The 23,609-nt window shown below is 37.7% G+C and overlaps 1 protein-coding gene across 1 annotated transcript in view; it reads right to left on the reverse strand.

Annotated features, from left to right (window-relative positions):
* LOC127415255 (cytosolic carboxypeptidase 6-like) overlaps nucleotides 1-23,609 on the reverse strand; it is a 594,524-nt gene that overhangs the window by 244,543 nt on the left and 326,372 nt on the right. Inside the window, exon 5 of the mRNA XM_051653931.1 lies at nucleotides 20,167-20,383. Within this exon, the coding sequence (XP_051509891.1) occupies nucleotides 20,167-20,383 (217 nt within the window). The remainder of the gene's footprint in view (nucleotides 1-20,166; nucleotides 20,384-23,609) is intronic.

Here is a 23,609-nt window from a genome sequence, read left to right on the forward strand (position 1 = left end):
TTCAGTTAAAAATAAAATTATGTCATCATTTACTCAACCCCACTTTATTCCAACCCCATTTTATTTGATTTCTTATGTGAAACACTAAAGGAGACGTTATGCTGAATGCCTGAGAAACTTTTTTTTCCATAAAACTATGTGGACAGTGATTGTTGCACTCTAATCTCTGTCTTGGCTAGTACTTTTCTAATTCAATTGAAACTTTGTGATGCAGCACTTTTTGTGTTATTGTCTCCTTAAGATGAATCGCTTATGTTGTATCCTTCCTCATTTTGTAAGTTGCTTTGGATAAAAGCATCAGCTAAATAAATAAATGTAAATGTAAATAATACCAAGCTTCAAAATGGATGAAAAATCATCATAAAAGTAGTCCTTAAGACTATATTCCAAGTCTTATGAAGACATACAATAGCTTATGTGAGTAACAGCCAGAAATTTAAGTTGTTAATCTTCCCTGCTTTGAAAATGGACTACAAAAGTCAGGAGAAGTCAGTTATATTTGTAGAGCGCTTTTGCAATATTGTTTCAAAGCAGTTTTACATTAGTGCCTTAATAACCTCAATGAGCAAACCAAAGATGACTGTGGCAAAAAAAAAAAAAAAAAAGGTGGAGTGAACAGGGTAGAGTGCACGCTTACCTACAGTAACTGATTTTGGAAACACAGGCAACATTATAATTGCCTATATTTAGGGCCCAAGCACTGAAAGTGCGGAGACCCTATTGTTCTTCTAAGGATTATTATTATTATTATTATTATTCTTTCAAGGTTTTCGTTACTTTTGGGGTACTTAACATACGTGAAAATTCATGAAATTTTGCACACACATCAGAGTCGTTGGCCATTAGGACTGGGAAAAAGTTCACACATGGGCGTGTAGTTCATGTGACTGGCACCAAATTTGTGCAACATCATGCCAAGACATTGTAGATGCTAAATTACGAACTGATTTTTAAAATTTTGAACGGTGTCACCATGGCGAAGCAATACATTTATGGCGAAAAATGGAAAACAGGAAGTGCCTTATATCTTCTGTGTGCATTGTGTGATTTTGATAAAAATTCAGCTGCATGTTTGGTAATGGGGCTGATCACATTGATGCAGCTCTTTATGCGGCTATTATGGGTCACAGTCATAGCACCACCAACTGGTAGCAGTATGGCACTTTTAACAGACTTTGAAATAGCCCTCTTATATTTAAATGAATTGCTTCAAAATTCTTTGGAATAATGTCAAGACACTGCTGATGTAAATTTGTAAAGGGATATTTGATATCTTGAACACTGTTGCCATGGCAACACATTCATTGTTATTATTCCGTTCTTCCTATATTTGGGTGTTTTTGAGGCACTTGGCATGCTTAAAATTTCATGAAATTTTGCACACACAACGACACACACAGTCGTTGGCCCTTAGTTCTGGGCAAAAGTTAACGCATGGGCGTGTAGGGGGGCTCTGTAGCGTCCCTTTAAAATGGGTGTGTAAGATGGCCTTTGCAGCACCCCCATTTTCACCTACAATCACCAAAATTGATACATTTATAGTTCTCATCAAGCTGGACAACTTTCATAAGTATAGTCATTAGGTCCACCCAACACGAAGTCGGACATTTTGGATTTTTTTTTATATTGCATTCTCTGAACTCCTCCTAGACTGTCACCACATTTAGACAAACTTATGCCAAGACATTGAAGAATGCTAAATTGTGAACAGATTTTGATATATATCTGAAACAGGAAGTGACTCATATCTTCTGTGTGCAATGTGGGATTAAGATAAAAATTTAGATGTATGTTTAGTCTTGGGGGCTAATCACATAAATTTGACTAATTTTGGGTCACGGTCATAGCGCCACCACCTGGAAGCAGGAAGTGTGGCTCTTACAACAGACTTTAAAATAGTCCTCTTACCCAAATTGCTTCAAAATTGTTTAGAATAATGTCAAATGCCAAATGCATGTGTCCACATTGCATTGTTTACCGAAAGCCACCGGGTGGAAATGGACCCACGGTGCTTGGGCATGTCAACGCTGCTTGCAGTTATCTTACAATATTATATTATATTATATTTTATAAAATTATATACAACCCCAATTCTGAAAATGTTGGGACAGTATGAAAAAGACTAATACAAACAAAAAGGAGTGAATTGTAAATTATATTCATCCTTTGCTATATTGAAAGCACTACAACTAAACATTATATGTTATAATTGTGAATTTCATTGTTTTGTTTTATTTTTTTTATTTTGTTTATGTGCAGTTATTTCAAATCAGATGATTGCAACACACTCCAAAATTTGGGACAGTCGAGTGTTTACCACTGTGAAACATCATTTCTTCTGAAGACACAAGTTTAAGTTTAAAAAGTGGAATTTTCCCCGATTCATCCATTATGCAGGTCTTCAGCTGCACAATTGTACAGGGTTTTCATTGCCGTATTGTGCTCTTCATAATGCACCACACATTCTCATTTGGAGATGGTCAGGACTGCAGGCGGGCCAATCTAGCACCAACACTCTCTGCTTATTCAGCCAGTATGTAGTTTTAAGTTGTCCTGCTGAAAATCCCAGGACGTCCCTGGAAAAGACGGTGCTGGATGGCAGTATATGCTTGTAATGGATCTCTACTTGTTCGGGAAAGGAGGAAGCAGGAACCGTATGACAATCAACAGACTTTTAATAAAACACTGACGAAGACTTAACATAAACAAAAGCGCACACACATGAACACTGCTGCATGGGTCTCTCTCTCTCTCTCTCTCTCTCTCTCTCTCTGCTGTCCCCGGCTCCTCCTTTTATCTCTCTCCCACTGATTGGGCAACTCAGTACCAGGCGTGCATCCTCTCGGCCCAGCCACGTCCTCCTCCTCGTCACAATACTGCTCCAAAATTTGTACATATCTGTCTGCATTAATGGTGCCCTCACAGATGTGTGAGTTACCCATACCATGGGCACTGACACACCCCTGGCCCATACAGACACTGGCTTTTGGACCTGATGTTGATAACCACTTGGATGGTCCTTTTCCTCTTCGGCCCTGAGAACATGACAGATGTGTTTTTCAAAAACTATTTGAAATGTGGACTCATCGGACCAAAAAAACATGGTTCCACTGCCACTGCCCAGAGAAGTCGGCAGCACTTCTGGACAGTGTTGATGTAGGGCTTCTGCTTTGCATAGTAAAGTCTTAACTTGCATCTGTGGATGCAGCGGTGAATGGTGTTGACTAACAAAGGTTTACTAAAGTAAAAGCTCATGTTCATAATACAGTCCATTACAGATGAATGATGTTTTTTTAAGACAGTGATGTCTGAAGGATCAGCGATCACGCGCATTCAGAAGTGGTTTTTGGTCCTGCCCTTTATGCACTGATATTTGACCATTTTCCTTGAAACTTTTAACTATATTGTGCACTGCAGAGGGTGAAATGCTCAAAATCCTCCCAATCTGTCTTTGGAGAGTATTGTTCTCAAAGTGCTGGATTATTTGCTGAAGCATTTGTTGGCAAACTGACAAGTTTCAAATGATCCTTGATCTTGAAGGACTAGGCTGTTTTTGGAGGATCCTTATATACTGACACAATTGCTTCACCTGTTCAACATTTCCTGTTTCACATTGCCTTGTTATTTATCTCGTCAAATTGTCATGAGTCTTCAATTGCCCCTGTCTTAACTTTTTGGAGCGTGCTGCAATCATCTGATTTGAAATTACTGTACATAAAAAAATCAATGAAATTCACAAGGTCATGTAATGTTTAGTTGTAGTGCTTTCAATATTTTTAGCATTTTTCATCCTGTCCCAACTTTTTTGGAATTGGGGTTGTATATATATATATATACAGGTGCATCTCAATAAATTAGAATGTCGTGGAAAAGTTCATTTATTTCAGTAATTCAACTCAAAATGTGAAACTCGTGTATTAAATAAATTCAATGCACACAGACTGAAGTAGTTTAAGTCTTTGGTTCTTTTAATTGTGATGATTTTGGCTCACATTTAACAAAATCCCACCAATTCACTATCTCAACAAATTAGAATATGGTGACATGCCAATCAGCTAATCAACTCAAAACAACTGCAAAGGTTTCCTGAGCCTTCAAAATGGTCTCTCAGTTTGGTTCACTAGGCTACACAATCATGGGGAAGACTGCTGATCTGACAGTTGTCCAGAAGACAATCACTGACACCCTTCACAAGGAGGGTAAGCCACAAACATTCATTGCCAAAGAAGCTGGCTGTTCACAGAGTGCTGTATCCAAGCATGTTAACAGAAAGTTGAGTGGAAGGAAAAAGTGTGGAAGAAAAAGATGCACAACCAACCGAGAGAACCGCAGCCTTATGAGGATTGTCAAGCAAAATCGATTCAAGAATTTGGGTGAACTTCATAAGGAATGGACTGAGGCTGGGGTCAAGGCATCAAGAGCCACCACACACAGACGTGTCAAGGAATTTGGCTACAGCTGTCGTATCCCTCTTGTTAAGCCACTCCTGAACCACAGACAACGTCAGAGGCATCTTACCTGGGCTAAGGAGAAGAAGAACTGGACTGTTGCCCAGTGTTCCAAAGTCCTCTTTTCAGATGAGAGCAAGTTTTGTATTTCATTTGGAAACCAAGGTCCTAGAGTCTGGAGGAAGGGTGGAGAAGCTCATAGCCCAAGTTGCTTGAAGTCCAGTGTTAAGTTTCCACAGTCTGTGATGATTTGGGGTGCAATGTCATCTGCTGGTGTTGGTCCATTGTGTTTTTTGAAAACCAAAGTCACTGCACCTGTTTACCAAGAAATTTTGGAGCACTTCATGCTTCCTTCTGCTGACCAGCTTTTTAAAGATGCTGATTTCATTTTCCAGCAGGATTTGGCACCTGCCCACACTGCCAAAAGCACCAAAAGTTGGTTAAATGACCATGGTGTTGGTGTGCTTGACTGGCCAGCAAACTCACCAGACCTGAACCCCATAGAGAATCTATGGGGTATTGTCAAGAGGAAAATGAGAAACAAGAGACCAAAAAATGCAGATGAGCTGAAGGCCACTGTCAAAGAAACCTGGGCTTCCATACCACCTCAGCAGTGCCACAAACCTCCATGCCACGCCGAATTGAGGCAGTAATTAAAGCAAAAGGAGCCCCTACCAAGTATTGAGTACATATACAGTAAATGAACATACTTTCCAGAAGGCCAACAATTCACTAAAAATGTTTTTTTTATTGGTCTTATGATGTATTCTAATTTTTTGAGATAGTGAATTGGTGGGTTTTTGTTAAATGTGAGCCAAAATCATCACAATTAAAAGAACCAAAGACTTAAACTACTTCAGTTTGTGTGCATTGAATTTATTTAATACACGAGTTTCACAATTTGAGTTGAATTACTGAAATAAATGAACTTTTCCACGACATTCTAATTTATTGAGATGCACCTGTATATATATATATATATTTCAGTTATTTCCAATTAGGTGAAATTTGTATATGTGAATGAAGGAAAAACAATGCCATCAAAAAAAAAAAAAAAAACATTAATGGAAAGAATAAAAAAGTTATTCTTATGATAACATTTAAACTACACGGTTTTCTGTTTCACGCTTACATCTCTATACTTTTTGCAAATTTTCACACAATATACATACATTTTATTCAAAACATTTTGATAAAAAACGGGGCAAACTGTTTTTCTTGCACATCCACGAGTGTCTGACTGACTTGTGGCAAGTTTCTAAAAACTTTAAACTGTTTAGATGCAGCTGACTGTTCACGTTTCATGGTGTTGTAGCACTCGTGGTTGATACTTCTCTAGTTGATTATTAAATTCCACCACACAAAGAGTGCAAATGAGATGTTGAACGTTCCATCCCGTGAACACACGTGCCAGTGAGTGAGTGAGCATACAAAAGTGAGAGAGAGAGAGGCCGAGAGGGAGAGAGCTGAGCTGCTGCTTCAAGCTGGTCAGCTCCAGTTTCGATCAGGTTTTAGAAAATTACACCGAATAGAATGAAACATTTTGTTGTCAAACTGAATATAGCCTATGCATTACTACAGCATAAAAAAAAATTAGTTAAACGTCGTACTTAATTAATCTCATGATTTCAAATGAGACCCCCCAAGAAAGCGCAAATAAGCTTTACAGGGGGTCTCCTGTTGCATTCAGGGGGTCTGACACTCCCTCGACCACCCTGTTATCTGCACTGTGCTTTTATGGTGGTTTTCTGTCATTTTGTAGCTTGGCATTATAAATCACTATGGAATGTGCTGTCAGAGATTCTGCCTAATATCTCCTTCTGTGTCTCACAGAAGAAGAAGAAGAAAAAAAAAAATACTTGAGGGTGAGTAAATGATGATAGAATTTTAATGTTTTAGTCAACTATTCCATTAAAAAAAAAACATGCAAGGAATGTGCAGAACTTTGTGAATGAATGGTCTTCAAACTCTGCAGAAATCTTTTTGTTTTCTGCAGAGATCTGCAGGCCTGGACATTCTAGATGGCATACTAGTGCACCTGCAAGTTTTGATTTATGTTTGGTAATAAAGATAAATCTTTAATGTTTGCAATCCATACCTCTTTGTGGTATAGATTGTAGCACTTTACAAAACAGCATCCTATATGATGGTGCCAAAGAGAAAACTGGCAACTGGCTTTCTGAGATGATACAAGAAATAATTAATCTCTGTCAACTAAACGTCTTTTTCAGATTTATAAAGAGAATTTAATTTTGCCTTTAGGTAATTCCTGCTCTTTTGGCTCTTACTGGTGAAACGAGAGATCTAGCACTGCTTCAGCCCACAGCTCAAGGGTGCAACTTTGAAATGGCCATTAAAGACCCAGTAATCACACACATACACACATTTCAGTCCACCTTCCATTTGAGGAGCTGTTATTAAACTCACTCCTATAAGTACTAGCCACCGGTGATGGGGAATAAAAAAAAAAAACAAAAACAAAAAAAAAAGACTTGTGGAAAAAGTGCTTACACCACACCCACTGACTACATCCATAAACCTGCACTCCAGAGACGGAACCCCATTTGCCTGCTTAACGTTCATCCTTCACAGCCAGCCAGTCAACTCAACTCACATTTTAAAATGCACAGTCAATTCCAGAACTAGATGAGTGGGGGGGGGCTTTCCAGCCCTGGCTGTGAGGCTCAGGGCTTTAGATCAGAGGACTTTAGGGATGCAGAGCGAGGGGTTAGGGACAGCAAAAGTATTGCTAATGCTAGCTGATGTGGTGATTATGTCATCATTTACTCACCCTCATGTTGTCCCAAACTTGCAGGTTTGGAACAACATGAAGTTGAGTAAATGATGACAGAACTTTCATTTTTGGGTGAACTATCTCTTTTAAGCAAGGTGCACAATGCTCGATCAGCCCTCCAGAGTCTTCTCCATGGAAACCAGCATCTCACATCACAGAAAAGTGTGAAGCAGGGTAGCCTACATAAAACATACTCTCCCAGACTAAATATCTGCTTTTCTGTATGTTTAAAAAAGATTAAATCCACTGGGAATCCACTGATGGAAAGGCCTTTCCACCAGTCGTAGATTTATATGATCTTGTCATTCTCTCGCTTTTGGGAACTGGGAAAGGTGTGTTGAACAAAACTTATTGGACAACACTACCTCAAAACAACCAGTAACTGCAGACAGCTCGCTTGAAGCTGTTCCCTATGGAAACTTAATGTGCCATAAAACAGACAGAGAGAGAGACAGAGAGTAAAAGAGAGAAAGCTTAAACCCACTAAAGAGTATTGGTTCTGAGACTCTGGTTATAAAATTGTCCAAGCCGGTTTTAAATTGTACAGCACTCTCTTTATAACACTCTGTATGGATCAAGCATTATATTAACCTGATCATAAGGCTAATTAAAAGGACATTTTTGGAATATTGGCAAAACACACAGCAAATACCATACAGCGCAAAAACAGATTATAAATCAGAAGAGTATCTTGCTATTCTCAGAATTACCAGGCAAGAAAAACGTATATTAAATATACATAAAGAGTGACATAACTTTAAACTGTTTAGATTCTGCTGAACGCAGGCCTACCACTTTGCAGGTGTTCACGTTTCATGGTGTTGTAGAACTCGTGGTTGATACTTTTAATGTTGATTATTAAATTCCACCATACAAAGAGTGCAAATAAGTTGTTGAACGTTCTGTCTCACCTGCACACACGCGTGCATGAGTGAGTAAATGAGCACTCTCTTTATAACAATGAGTATGGATCAAGCATGCACATTAACCTGATCATCAGACTAATTAAAAGCACATTTTTGGGATATTGGCAAAACACACAGCAAATACCATACAGCGCAAAAATTATAAATCAGAAAAGTACATTTTCTATACATAAAGTGTTGCCATCAATGACATTGAAAAATCAGACAAACTTCATTTATATGTCATTGGCATTGTGACTGCTACGATTAAATTAATGTGATCCTCAAAAATTGTAATGGATCTTATGGTACTCCTAAGAACATATTCTTATGGACTACGTGAAAAAAAAAATTGCTTGTACAAAAGATAAATGAAACATAACATTTTCAAAAATTGATCCAGGGATGTCAAAAAAATATTTTAATGTGACACTGCTTAATGTCAGAAAATTTTCCAGACTAAATAAATAAATAAACAAATTTGTCTGGACAAACATTCAGTCCCTGTGTTGCAGAAGCCTGATGAAAAACAATTTCCCTAATGAGGAAACAATTATCTTACAATTGGCCTCTATCTGTGAATTTTTAAAATAACAACCTAATTTTCTGGAAACTAATATAGGACTATTCTTTTTTCCCTGTACCTTTCACAAACAAGATTATAGCTTCATAGTTTAGACATAAAATATAAGCAATACATTTCAATATAGGATTTGTAATTTTGAAAAATGCTACATAAAGAAATAATTATAACAAATCTGAAAATATGTTTAAAAATCTAAATGATTTAAAACTGAATATTTGTATTCATATATTCATATGTATTAGCATATGTAAGGGAAAAAAAAAAAAAAAAGGCAAAGAAATAACTGGCCACATTGTGTCTAAAGGGGTATATATATATATATATATATATTTGGTCACTTCATGCATTTTTTCTAATCTAATTGCTATTTGATTGAATAAGCACATTCCATTTACACTTGGCCACATCAATGTGTCTCTGCTAAATGGATATAAATCTGATCTTCAATTCCTGCAATTTATGCAAATAAAACAGAGTTTACTTCTGTGATTATGCTTATGCCGGGTATATTTAAAATATTATTTTTTTTATTCCAAGTGACTTTGCTCAGTGCTTGTGTGTAGGGCTTTACTGGTGTTTAGATCAGTGTTACTATCAGAAATAATTAATAATTATTTCTTTAGTTATTAATTAATATTTAAATTAATTAATTGAATCTAACTCATTAAAACCTCATATGGGGCTCCAGTAAAAGTAGTGCGCTATGTTTAGGAGCGGGTTTGGTTATTAGCAATAATTAATAATTATCAAAGATAATTATTAATTATTTAAATCAATAGAACATTGATGAGAATCAATGTTAGCTTTTTTAATCCTTTAAATCAACAATTATCAAAGATAATCACCAATCATTAACATCTATGAAACATTAATTAAAATTAACACTAGCTTATTGATCCTTCAAAATCAACAATCATCAAAGATAATTATCAATTATCAAAAATCAATAGAATATTAATAAGGATTAACATCGACGGGGCACCACCCTGGAATCAGGGACTAATAACCAGATAGTATAACAGTCTCAATATTAGATTGTTTTCTTAGGAAAATCCGAAGAATATCGATTTTCGGGGAAAAAACAATGAATGAAGGCTTGAATCCGAGCATTGACATCCCATCAGCATGACACAGTTGTATGCAAAACAAACAAAAACACTTCTCTTTGTAATATAACAAAGTTTATTTATGCAGTAATATCAATTAATAATTAATACAATGCAGTCAATAAACTTCCAACTTCCAACTACAAACTAAACAGTGATATGCTTAGATATGGAAATCAAAATAATCCTATAACACATGAGGGTGTGTGTGTGTGAGAGCGAGTGTGTGTGTGTGTATGTGTGTGTGTGTGTAAGGAGGGACGCACACAAAATGGCAGACGTGACTTTCGTGGAGAGTATGTCACGCGAGACTTCCAGCCAGAGAATATGGGCATTTCTCTCCGCGAATGTGGGCAGAGAGAAACCACTCAATGGCTTCTACCAGTTACCGCGTGTATCCGCTTATTCGATAGCTTAGGGACAAAGCTGAGCTTTATCACGAAGCTATCTACTAGCCATAAATGTGTGCGAGAATGTTTGTGAGGGGTCGTGTGTGTGTGTGTGTGTGTGTGGTTAGTACGAGAGAGAGAGAGAATTAAGTGACGGCCCCAAAGCTGGTTTTGCGATCGTGGGAGAGAAAGCAACTGTTAGTTTATCACTCAGAGACGCGGTGGACAGCTCGTAAACCGTCCCGCGGTCTTTGATTCTTTAATGGATAAACTCAGTTTGCCGGTCTCACCCGCGATGGCGGAAATGCACAACAATCCAATGTGGTTGGACTACAATTCAGCAAATCTCATTCATGATAATTAATACCCTGAGTATTAGCAATGAGCGGACACGGCGGTCCGTAAACTGTACAAGCAATGACGTTGATACACAAGAATAACACACTATAATATTCTATCTCTGCCCAGACGTAAACCTCTTACTTGAATCGCATGAGGACGCAGAATGTGTGTTCATCCGTCCTTTAACTCCAACTCGGTTCCTCGAAGCTCGGGTGATGACAGGAGACCGTTTCCTCGCTCTGCGGGCTGGCGGAGAAGTCAACGACGTCGACTTGATTGAAGATGGAAGAGAAATCTTTTATCTCTTCACTTCTGCAGGCAAACGGATGAAGATGCGGATTGCTCGGCGGTCTCCTTCGGATCCGTTAGAGTGTTTGGTGGAACACAGAGTAATCTCAACTCGTCCAGTGAGACGGAGATTGTATGGCCACAGTTTCAAGTCGGACGTTACTTCCTTGTGCCACGAGGCTACACCTGAGAGCAGCAACGAGCTGCGTCTACACACGGCGAGCAAAGTTGCTGGAAGCAAATCCCGGAAGCATTTCAGAGGTATTTCTACTCCTGATGATGTCATGGTTGAGGTGCGTTCTGTCGTGTGCCTCATCCAATAGGAGTTGAGAGTTCGATCCTTTAGTGAGCAAGGCTTCATGGGATTTGTAGTCTGTTTTGGACTCCCTTTGTTTGATTTTGGCGCGATTTTTATCAGTAAAATTTATGACTTGGTATGTGGGCCTGAGTTAGGTTTTACGACTGTGTTAGGCCTGCCTTTGTCTTCTATCTGAATACATGAGGCCCAACATGTGTGTCTATGTGTGTGTGTGCTGTGTATTTGTACATGCACGTTAGCTGCACTTATTGTCAGTGTTTAGTTTCAGTTTTGTCAGTGATATGCATCAAATAAATGAAGAAAAAAAGGTCTGTCTCTCCTACAACGTGTATCCATTTCTTAATTTGTTATTATTTATTTTACAATGCGAGCCCTATACAAATAATCCGTAGCAGCTGTTATGTTTTTAATTTTCCCCATGCTAACATAGCGCTGCTTGGCTGGGTAAAGCCCAAATGTAGCTCAAACAGCCAGATGCATTTACACTTGACCGAGTTTCGAATGGAATGTGTCTCAAACCACCATATCTGTCACAAATTCGTCTTGGAGGGCATTTGCACTTGGTTTTTTCACACTTGAAGTGACCAAGTGTAAAAAAAAAAACCTAAAATATAAGTTACTCAATATTAACTTGTTTATAGAATTGCTGTATACAAACACACTCGCTTTAATGATGTTGTACTTAAAGGGGTCATGACGTACTCTTTTTTTTATAATTTTATTATCTTCCCTGAGGTCCACTTAGAATATTAGTAAAGTTTTTTTTTTTTTTTTACACCAAACAGACATAATTTATTCATATATAATAATTTTCCACCCTGTGTCTGGCCCTCTGTCTGAAACGCTCGGTTTTAAGCTTTCTAGACCTTTAAGACTTCAATGTAAATTAAGTGATTGGCTAACATCATGCAGCCCTTCCAATAGAGCCATATTTGAATCGCAGTCTGAAGAAAATGAAAAAACTCCACACAACATTGACGGTCTCAGACGGAGGCAAATGAGATTCGTCCTCCACCACCCGGACTGAAGCGAGTCACTATGCCACCACAAGGACTTAGAGTGCATTGGGGATTGGGCATTCCAAATTGGGGAGAGAAAAAAAAAAGAAAGGGAAAAAAACGACATTTCGGGGGCCTGGGTAGCTCAGCGAGTATTGACGCTGACTACCACCCCTGGAGTCGCAAGTTTGAATCCAGGGTGTGCTGAGTGACTCCAGCCTAAGCAACCAAAGTGGCTCAGTTGCTAGGGAGGGCAGAGTCACATGGGGTAACCTCCTCGTGGTCACGATTAGTGGTTCTCGCTCTCAATGGGGCGCGTGGTAAGTTGTGTGTGGATCGCAGAGAGTAGCATGAGCCTCCACATGCAGAGTTTCCGCAGTGCCATGCACAATGAGCCACGTGATAAGATACGCGGATTGACGTCTCAGAAGTGGAGGCAGCTGAGACTTGTCCTCCGCCACCCGGATTGAGGTGAGTAACCGTGCCACCATGAGGACCTACTAAGAAGTGGGAATTGGGCATTCCAAATTGGGAGAAAAGGGGATTAAGAAAAAATAATTAAAAAAAATCAATTTCAGGGTTAACACAATGTAAATCCAACACATTTTATCTGAATGTATCAAACTGTTCATGTAAGTACAGCATAAACTATTAAACAGTCATGACATTTGAAGTGGTAATGATTGAAATTAGTTACTTACAATTTTTCGTGCAATAGTCCAATTTTAACTGCCCCATCTTTCAATAACAGTTTCCTTGCAAAGCTTGAATCACATTGTGACACAACCAATCAACAATGAAATCTTCTGAATACTCAAACGTAATACAACACACGGTGATGTTGCCTGCTTTAACAGGCCAAAGCAGAGACGCTGGTCTTCACATCTCACATTTTCCTGGTTTGTTTACACACAGGACTGCATGTGTTTCTCCCAGTTGGTGGCAGCAGCAGAATAAGATGTGTTTTTGAAAGTCGCGCTTGTACCGCTAGTAAAACACGGCGCACATTGCCGGAAACGCATCAAAATGATCAAAGATATATAAAAGACCAACAATTAAAAATAGCACAGATGGGTGCAAAACTGTCCATGTTAAGAAAGATTTGTCCAGTCAGAGCCCTCGATATTGAGTGACGTCAGTCAGTGTCCGGTAACCAGTGCGAGATGAACTGTGAATACTCTGATGCAGAATTAATATTGCTGTTTCCTTAAATAGTGGGCTTATATGTGAGCGAGTTAATGACAGAAATGTAAGTTATCTTATCATCTATCATTCAGTGATCTTTTCGTGTGTTCAGTAGTGGATATGTGTACTTTACTGAGTTATAACAAACTCATCTGCTCATTATCGCTGTGATATCCGCTAGCGCCAAAGTCATCAGCAGTGTTGTTTATGATCAATATCAATCCTCAAGAGTAATTTCATAGTGTGAGTAATATCTATGAATAGTGATTTATACTTTTGCTTGTTTATATGTATATATATTGAGTTATGTGCTGTTTTCTTATATTTGGTGTTACTGCCTGTAATGACACGGTAAATTGGCGCCCCCCTTTTGTAACGCTATGTGCGCTCTCTAGGCGCCATCTTGTGGACAAACTAATTACTGCAACAGCTTTATTCCTGTAAAATAATCAGACTCTATTGCCTATGTGAATGTTTATTGTTATAGCTGCATATCTAACATCTCTTATTATTTTTGCTACTTTCAGGCCACTCACTGTTACCACTCAGTGATACCACTCTGAATCCATAATACCTCCTTACCAATTCAATACCTTTTGGAGAATTATATTGGAAAGGATATATCCTGTGGTTTGACTGTGAAGTGAATAATTGAGGAACTTTAGTAAACTTCAACTCTGGTTCAACTGTGTCTTATGTGTTCTTGCTGACACACCAGTGCAGACACAAATCCACCTGTTCCAGTGCCTATACAGTCTTTACCTAAACCTCCAGAACAGTCCAGGACGCCTTCCAATCAGCACAACAGCAAGACAGCACAGCTGAATGAAATACAATGGAGGATCTTTTTTAGAGTTATAACTTGACACAGTGTCTTTTAAAAGCAGCACGAGATGTATGATAATGTTCTAAGCTGTTTGTCTAGTGCACATTTATGTAGAAAAAACATTTAGATCCAGATAGCCACATGAAGGTGTCCTGTGTAAGTCGACTTTGGATGAACATCCCATGGCAGGACCATCTCTCTCCTCTTCACCTGTGTGAATGAGCACCCGTGTGTAGGGCCAAGGGTGCAATGATGGAAAAATAGATGTTGCATATGCAAATGTATTTGGTTCTTGTGACATCACAAGTTCCACGAATTCCAAACGAGCCGCTTTTGCAGCTTGGTTTAAATAAATGCTCTTTTTCAGTTTTCAGGTCTGAAACATACAGTATGTTTTTATAGTACAATGACCACTTATATGTCAAAAGATCAAGGAATATTTTATTCCTCATGTCATGTCATTCAATATCAGCATGGCTGTGCCTCAGCATGTATTATAAATCTGATTATATCATTGTGAATTCAAATATATGTTATATTTCTGAATATTTATTTATAAATCATAAATACTGTATGATCAGTAGTCCTGAATATATTGTTGTAAATAAGAATTTGTAAATATAAATCTGAATATATCATTGTAAATCCAAACATAATGTTATAAATCTGAACATATAAATGCAAATCAAAAATACATAGTTATAAATCCTGAATATATTGTTGTTAATCTGAATATAAAGAGACAGAGACAGGGAGAGAGAGAGAGAGAGAGAGAGAGAGAGAAAAAAGTGGTCAGGCCCTCAGGCTGGATTCTGTCTGTCTGCTTGTCTTTGAGTCTCTATTCTTTGTTGCTGTAAATACTCTTGCTAGCCTGTCAGATCCACAACTTTTGCTTTGTCTCTTTCTCTGACTCCACATCTGGAGAGGAACAGGCACTCTAAATTCAACACAACAGCAAACCCGTGTGAGGTAACAGGGCTTGAATCACATGACAGGTCTCTATTGAGATTGGCAGGCTCTTTGCCAACTGCAATTGACTCAAGGTTGAGAGAAAAGGATGGAAACAGGGGAGTGTTGTCTAGACAGCAGGTCATCTGAGTCCTAACTGAACATCAACAAAGCATCTCAAAGACCCTGAGGCCACATCCAAACTAATACATTTTAGTTTGAATACGCATCTTTTTCTCTACATTTTGGCCTTCCGTCCACACTAAGACAGCGTTTTTGACAGCGAAAATTTAGTTTTAGAAAACGTTACCCCAAATGGATAAATTTGAAAACACAGTCTTCGCGTTGTATGTTGACAGGGAAAACGGAGATATTTGAAAATGATGTGTGGATAGAAAGCATTTCGAATTAATGTGGATGTGGCCAGAGGTCTTCTATTTTTATGTAAATATTTATACATTTCATGCTTAAATATATAGGTTAGGTTAAATGTGAAGGCTGTACTTTTGTTGAGGCTGTAATACTTTCTCTTATCTCAGCTTAATAAGCAGAGTCAATACTATATGTTCCCTTAAAAAAATCTAAACTAGCCGCAAACATGCCGCAAACTTGCAGCAAAGTTTGCCCCTCGAAATCGTTGATTTCACTAAAAAGTGTAAACACTGTGACTCTGTAGCGTTATCAGTACATTGCTCTGTTAGTTGGAGCATACCGACCAGCCAGACACAGCAACACTGGCTCAACCAGTGATGTGAGTTTGGGGCGGGACTATCTGTTTGTTCGACCAATAGAGGACAGAGTTTTTTTCATTATTTTGCCATTATGTTTGGTGACACTAGAGGCACAGAAATTATACATTTCATCTTTAAACATGGGAATTTCAATCTACAAAGTCTTTACTGCTTGTACTATACAAGATCTATATGTGACACTGCATGCCTAAATAATTCAGATCCATAAATGAAGATTTGTGCTGAGCACAAAATGCAGGTCTGAGTTTGATCTCTTTTAAATATTCAAATGGCCCAAGCGTTTCACACTCAGATATGGATAATGAATCTTGATGTGCAGCCTTCAAAAACAACTTCATTCTCTGTTTGCTTGAATTCGCTGATGCAAACTCGCCATTTGAAATGGGCAACGAACAGACAAGCTGACGGTAGAAGCTTCTACGCATAATCATCCATCAAATGGAGCAACTGTCATAAACTGCCATGCTTCTCTGTCTTTATATTGCTGTTAGAGAACTTTGATGACTAAAGATCCAATAAACAGATGTGACAATTGCTGTTGAACATGACAGCTGAGTTACGGGTCTGTATTTTAAAATGCATGTCATGTGAAAATAGTCCATTGTAGTAGAATGATTGTGTATGTATGTGCATATTTGGGTTTGTCTGGATGCTGATTGCATTTCAACCAATGAAGTCTAAAAACCTGAAGAGAACTATCCATCAGCATTCCCATTCATCTCAATGGCAGTTGCTCGGCTGGTAGCCACATTCAAGTCCAGACTGAAAACACATCTGTTTAGTTGTGCATTTACTGATTGGGCACTGTGCTGCACTTTACTGATTGCACTGTATAATTTTATTTCTGATTTTCTTTTTCCTGTCTATTGATTTGAATACATTTTATGTAGTTTTATTTTCTTTATAATTTCTAAGCGCTTTGAATTACCATTGTGTACGAAATTTGCTTTACAAATAAACCTAGCTTGCCTTGGTGCAACCCTTTCTAAAGGTCCATTTCACGTTTTTAAGAGCCTTAAAAAAAAAACGGTCACCGACAAAACATCTACTTTAATATGATGAAAGATTCACAATTTATTTGTTCACGGTGCTGTGGAAAACGTAAGTGAACCCTTGGATTTAATAACTGGTCTATCCTCCTTTGGCAGCAATAACCTCAACCAAGCATTTTCAGTAGCTTCGGATTTGACTTGCACAACGTTCAGAAGGAATTTTGAACCATTCTTCCTTACAGAACTGCTTCACCTCAGCCATATTCTAAGGATGTGTGGTGTAAACGGCTCGTTTGAGGTCATTCCACAGCATCTCTATTGGGTTAAGGTCTGGGCTCTGACTAGGCCACTCCAAAAGGTGGATTTTCTTTTTTTGAAGCCATTCTGTAGTGGATTTATTTTGATGTTTAGGGTCATTGTCTTGCTGCATCACCAAACTTCTACTGAGTTTCAGCTGGTGCACAGCCACCCTGACATTATCATGTAGGATATCTTAATAAACTTGGGAATACATTTTTCCCTCGATGATAGCAGGCGGTCCAGGCCCTGAGGCAGCAAAGTAGCCCCAAATCATGATGCTCCCTCCACCATACATCACCGATGGGATGATGTTTTCATGTTGGTATGCAGTGCCCTTTTTACACCATACCTGTAGTGCTGTGTGTTCTTCCCAAACAATTCAACCTCAGTTTCATCAGTCCACAAAACATTTTTCCAGTAGCATTGTGGAGTGTCAAGGTGGTCTTTGGCAAACTTCAGGCACGCAGCAATGCTTTTGTTGGAAAGCAGCGGCTTTGTGGTGTCCTTCCATGGACACCATGCCTGTTCAGTTCCAGTGATTCCTTCAAGTATTTTGCTGTCACTCTAGGGTTCTTTTTTACATCATTGAGCAGTCTGCCGTGTGCCCTTTGAGTCATCTTGGCTAGACGTCGCTTCTAGGGAGAGAAGCCACTGTACAAAATCTTCTCCATTTATAGACAATTTGTCTATCTGTGGACAGATGAATATCTAAGCTCTTCGAGACAACTTTGTAACCCTTTCCAGCTATAGGCAAAGCAACAATTCTTGATCGCAGGTCTTCTGAGATCTCTTTTTTGCAAGACATGGTCCATGTCAGCAGATGCTTCTTGTAAATAGCAAACTCAAAATGTTGAGTGCTTTTTAGAAGTCATAGTAGTCCTAACCCACACCTCCAATCTATTTTCATTAATTGGATGCCAGGTTTGCCAACTCCTGACTCTAATTAGGTTTTGTTGACATCATTAGCCTAGGGGTTCACATACTTTTTCCAACCTATACTGTGAACGTTTGAATTATATATTCAATATGTACAAGAACAATGTAATAATTTGTGTGTTATTTGTTATTAACAGATTGTGTTTATTATTGTAACTTAGATGAAGATCAAGCCAGATTTTAAGACAAATGTTACATAAATGCAGTATAATTCCAAAGGGTTCACATAATTTTTCTTTCTACTGTATGTCTGTAAATCCAACTGTACCTCTCTCTGTCACATTGTAACATTTGTCCTTAATACAGTACATGTCTCACCAGCTATGAGACTTTAAAACAAAAAGAAGTGTTTGACCCTGTGAGGCGAAGCATTAACTGAGCCAAAGAGCTAATTGAGATGTACAAGACGGCTCTTTTTGTTTAACATTATTAGAATTTGCTTGCCTTTTTGAAAGTGAAGCATATAAGAGACACAATCTTTCCTTAAATCATAAATTAATCCCAGAATTACACTGAATCCAGACTTGGTCTGAACTGCTTTACCTATAATGTGAGTGTGTATGCTAAATTCCTCCTTAAGAGGTGTTTGTTTAAGTACATCACGTCTCTGTCATACACCAGAGAGTGTTTTACTACTGCAGTCCAAGCTGTTGTAGCCTCATCCTGCTCTCTTTTTCTCATTCCTTCTTTCTCTCTCTCCCTCTCTCCTCCATCTCTGCAGGTCATTAAGAGTGTTGTACTGCCACATACCCAAGAACAGAGGACATAAAAAGACAAATAAGGCCATAAAATGCTCCTATGCCCATGCATACAAATACACTCCCTCTAACTCTCTATCGTTCTTTCTCTGTTTCTCTCTATCTCCCCCCTCAGACTTTTTTCTTCCCTGTCCAATACTTTCACTCTTGTTTTATTCCTAGTATGAACTATAAAAAAACTTCTATAAGGAGGCTGATTCTAAATGCTAATGAGATGAAAAAGTGAGATATAGTGACCACAAAAAGAATTTGAAGACTTAAGTCACACTTAAAAATATATACGTTCCACTTAAAAAGTGACCCGAAAGTGGCCAAGTATTTTTCTCTTAATTTCAAATATAACATATTTAGTTTTATAATCTGTATTATTATTAATATAGGTTTGACCAGATATATCCAAATACTTTCTTTTAATTTTGAACAAACATCTATTTTTTATAATAAAAAAATAAAACATAATGCATTAAACAATATAATAATAATCATAATAATAATTCAAATTGACTGATTGTTTGTCATCTAATGCAATTGTGGCTTAAGTGTTCAGATAATTTTGGGGCCACTGTATTTGTGCATAAAGACCACAGCTGTTTTTCATTTTGTAAGGATTTTGAATTAAAGGCAAAGAAAATGGTTTAAAAGGTACTAGAGCTGATCTTTTAGAATTCACCTTTACAGGTACAATCCATAAACTTTTCTGTACTTTTACAATAACAGAACCGTATTCACCCTACAGTATATCCCCTTAAAATTTCTGTGTTTCTGTTCTCACATTGGTTTAACATATAGTTTGCCATTTATTATTCCCAATATATTTGCCCTTTCAAATCCCATTTCAGGTGAAATTGATTAACTTTTTTTTTACATTGACACCATATTTCTTATCAATAAATGTGCTTTCATCAGTGGCTCTGTGTGCCTGGCTCTCCTTGATGAAACGTGAAAGTGATGAAGGCCCTAAAAGAGGGCTTTAATCTCTCGAGCATTCCTAATGAGATTTTCCTCTACAATTATTTGATAAGAGCGGAGAAGGGACTGTAGGCACTGTGAATGATCCACTACCTGTACAGAGCGAGGTGTGCTTTGTGATCACACACATACATACAGTCATACAACAGTCATGCATGCTCAAAGACAATTACATGTATCTTCCCCCTTAAGGAAAATGGGTAAGAAATGCAGAGCAGATACATAAAGATGCTAACATAATGAAAAATGACAGAAACACCTGAAATGCAACAAAGACACGCACAAATAGACACAAACACACAAGTAAGCACATGCACTGACTTACCACGCTGAGGCCCAGCTGCTCTCGCTGCAGGTAATCAAGATTTCTGCGCTCCAGGCTGGCCAAGTAATGCTGAAGACGGGAGTAAGTGTACGGGTAGCAGTAAGCAAACTGATAAACGTCATCTTCACGGTCAAAACAGAAGGCGAAAGACATCACATAGTTTCTCCGATGGTCTGGGCAGCGGTAGTAATACACATTCTTGGCTGGCAGTCTTTGCCTGTGACAAAGAAAGAATTAAAGACAACATTATATCAAAATTGAACCCATTTACATTCTTGATAAATGTCCCTCTTATTGTGCATGAATCATCAGTGTATGTTATTTCAAAGAAGACTGTTCCAGCATTTTCTCCACCTATGTCAGTTTTCTGCAAAAGTAACCACACAGTAAAACCACGGATACATACATTTACAACAAGATCACATGGGAAATTGACATGTTGCTACTGAATGTTCTGGTACCCTGACATAAACCCCATTCTGCCAAGTTACTGAAGGGCCATCTTCCATCAGACATTTTTGCATCAATTCAAATGTGTTGACCTTTTCCTGTGGCACAACTAATAGCATGTTGCTCAGAGACATGTGTCCCATAGAAACCAGGAGTAATCACGTTCACGTAATCAATGATGAGCACGATTCAGAGGTTGAATTTTCAATCTATGATGACATTTTTACAACACTGACAGTTAGGTTTAGGGTTGGGTTTTGGGTTTGGTGGTAGAGTTAATAAAATATGCATTCCTGTTGACTATATTACATAACTTACAACTAAAAACAACTCGCTTTTGGCTTTGACTGGCGGCAGTGTTTCAAATTTCAGTAAGCACACACCGATTTCAGCTGATGAACTAACAACCTTTTCAGCTGCTTAATACTAAACCTTCTTTCACCAAAGTTACAGTGTGATCAGTCTGAATATTAACCAATCATATCTCCTCATGGATAAAACCAAGTCCTGCCCTACATTATTGCCTGCTGAAAATTCCTGCTGTGTTTCCTTTTCCGATGATGTCACCAAGTTAATCATGTCCCATGATTCAATAAATTAATATTCCTTTTCACTCTATTACAAATGTACATATAATTGGTTGTGTATGCCGTTTTAAGTTGTCTTTAAACTATGTTGTCAACGGAAGTGTTTACGTTTCTTGGGGAGTGATGACAAAATGTTGCTCTTTACTTTGAATCGATTATTTTTTAAAGAGACGACAAGATTCTGTTTGAGAAGAGAAGATTCAAGAAGACTCAAGCAGATTTGATTTGAGAAGAGAAGAGAAGACAGATATGAGAAGGCAATATTTGATTCAAGAAGATTCGATTTGATTTGATTCTAGAAGATTCGATTCAAGAAGAAAATATTTCATACGATTTGATTTGAGAAGATTAGATTAGATTAGAAAATATTCAATTCAAGAAGATTCGATTCGATACTATAAGAGAGGAGAAGACATGAAAAGATTCGATTTGATTAGAGAAGATTTGATTAAAGAGAATATTTGATTAGAGAAAGGTTGATTAGATTCAAAACGAGAAGATTAGATTCAATTCTATAAGATTTGTTTCGATTTAAGAATAAAAGTTTTGATTCAAGAAAAAAGATTCGATATGAGAAGAGAAGACTCGATACAATTTCATTTGATTCACGATGATTCAATTAGATCTGATTCAAGAAGATTCAATTAAATTCGAGAAGATTCAATTCGGTTCAAGAAGAAAAGATTACATTGATTTGATTCGATTAAAAACGATTTGATTTGATACAAGAAGAGGAGAAGGCTTGAAAAGATTAGATTTGATTCAAGAAGATTTGATTTGAGAAAATTCAAGAAGATTAGATTCAAGATTATATTAGAGACGAGAAGATTAGATTCAATTTGACAAAAAAGATTTGATTCAAGAAGAGAAGATTTGATCTGAGAAGAAAGAATTTGATTCATGAAGAGACGATTTTATTTGAGAAGAGAAGATTCAATTCAATTCAATTTGATTAGAGAAGATTCAAGAGAATATTTGATTTGAGAAGAGAATATTTGATTCAATTCGATTTGATAAGATAAGAAAAGATTACATTTGATTTGATTTTATTCAATTAGTAAAGAGAAGAGAAGAGAAGAGAAGAGAAAAGTAGGAAACTTGCAGGTTGATCTATGTGAAATGTGACTCCACTATCCCCTGTAGTCACTCACATTACTGTTGTTTCTCCACCCCACCCCACCCCCCCCCCCCCCCCATCTTAAAAAAAAAAAATTGTTTCAATAGAGCTGCATTTGGGGGAGGGGCCACAGACTCTTGTTCATGAATATTTAATTAGGTAGGCAAGGTATGGAGGTTTAATAATTATAATAATAATTAAAAATTTTCTTTATTTATCACACATTTGCACATATACAGTGAAATTCTTCTTTTTCACATATCCCAGCTAGGCTGGGGTCAGAGTGCAGGGTCAGCCATGATACAGCGCCCCTGGAGCAGATGGGGTCAAGGGCCTTGCTCAAGGGCCCAACAGTGGCATCTTGGCAGTGCTGAGGCTTGAACCCCTGATCTTCTGATCAGTAACCCAGAGCCTTAACCGCTGAGCTACCACTGCCCCGGTTTATATAGTTGTTTTTAATTACTAAGGGTTGTAGTTATGTTTAAAGTTCTGTTTAGTGTCACCCATGCTGTGTTGCATTAATTATGGTGTTTTATTTTACTGCACCATCATGGAGATTAGTGTTCATTCTAGCTAAGATAAACCTTGCTCTCAACAATTTAAGTCATTCATACTAAACATGAGCTACATAGAAGAACAGATACTAGCAAATCTAACTGTGCTTTGCAAGTAACACTGCCATTATCAACAATTTTTAAATGCTCTTTGGTTAGAAAATACTCAAATTAATTTGAAGGCTTAATGTGTATATTTTAATTAATTAAAATGAACATGATTAGATCTGGTTGGATTTACTCACTGTACATAATATAATTGTGCTGTTATAATAAAAAAAAAAAAAAAAATATGTTCAACTCATTATATACACCGATCAGCCACAACATTAAAACCACCTGCCTAATATTATGTAGGTCCCCCGCGTGCTACCAAAACAGTGCCAACCCGCATCTCAGAATAGCATTCTGAGATGATGTTCTTCTCACCACAATTGTACAGAGCGGTTATCTGAGTTACAGGAGACTTTGTCAGATCGAACCAGTCTGGCCATTCTCTGTTGACCTCTCTCATCAACAAGGCGATTCCGCAGAACTGGCACCATTCTGAGTAAATTCTAGAGACTGTTGTGTGTGAAAATCAAGGGAGATCAGCAGTTACAGAAATACTCAAACCAGCCCATCTGGCACCAACAAAATAATTTAATAACATCAAAAAGCCATTTTTTCAGTGTGCCCCCCTAAAAACAATTTCTATAAAAAACAAACAAACATATATCACGAAAGTATACAGTA

The sequence above is a fragment of the Myxocyprinus asiaticus genome, chromosome 24 (assembly GCF_019703515.2).
Source record: "Myxocyprinus asiaticus isolate MX2 ecotype Aquarium Trade chromosome 24, UBuf_Myxa_2, whole genome shotgun sequence".
Taxonomy (NCBI): Eukaryota; Metazoa; Chordata; class Actinopteri; order Cypriniformes; family Catostomidae; genus Myxocyprinus; species Myxocyprinus asiaticus.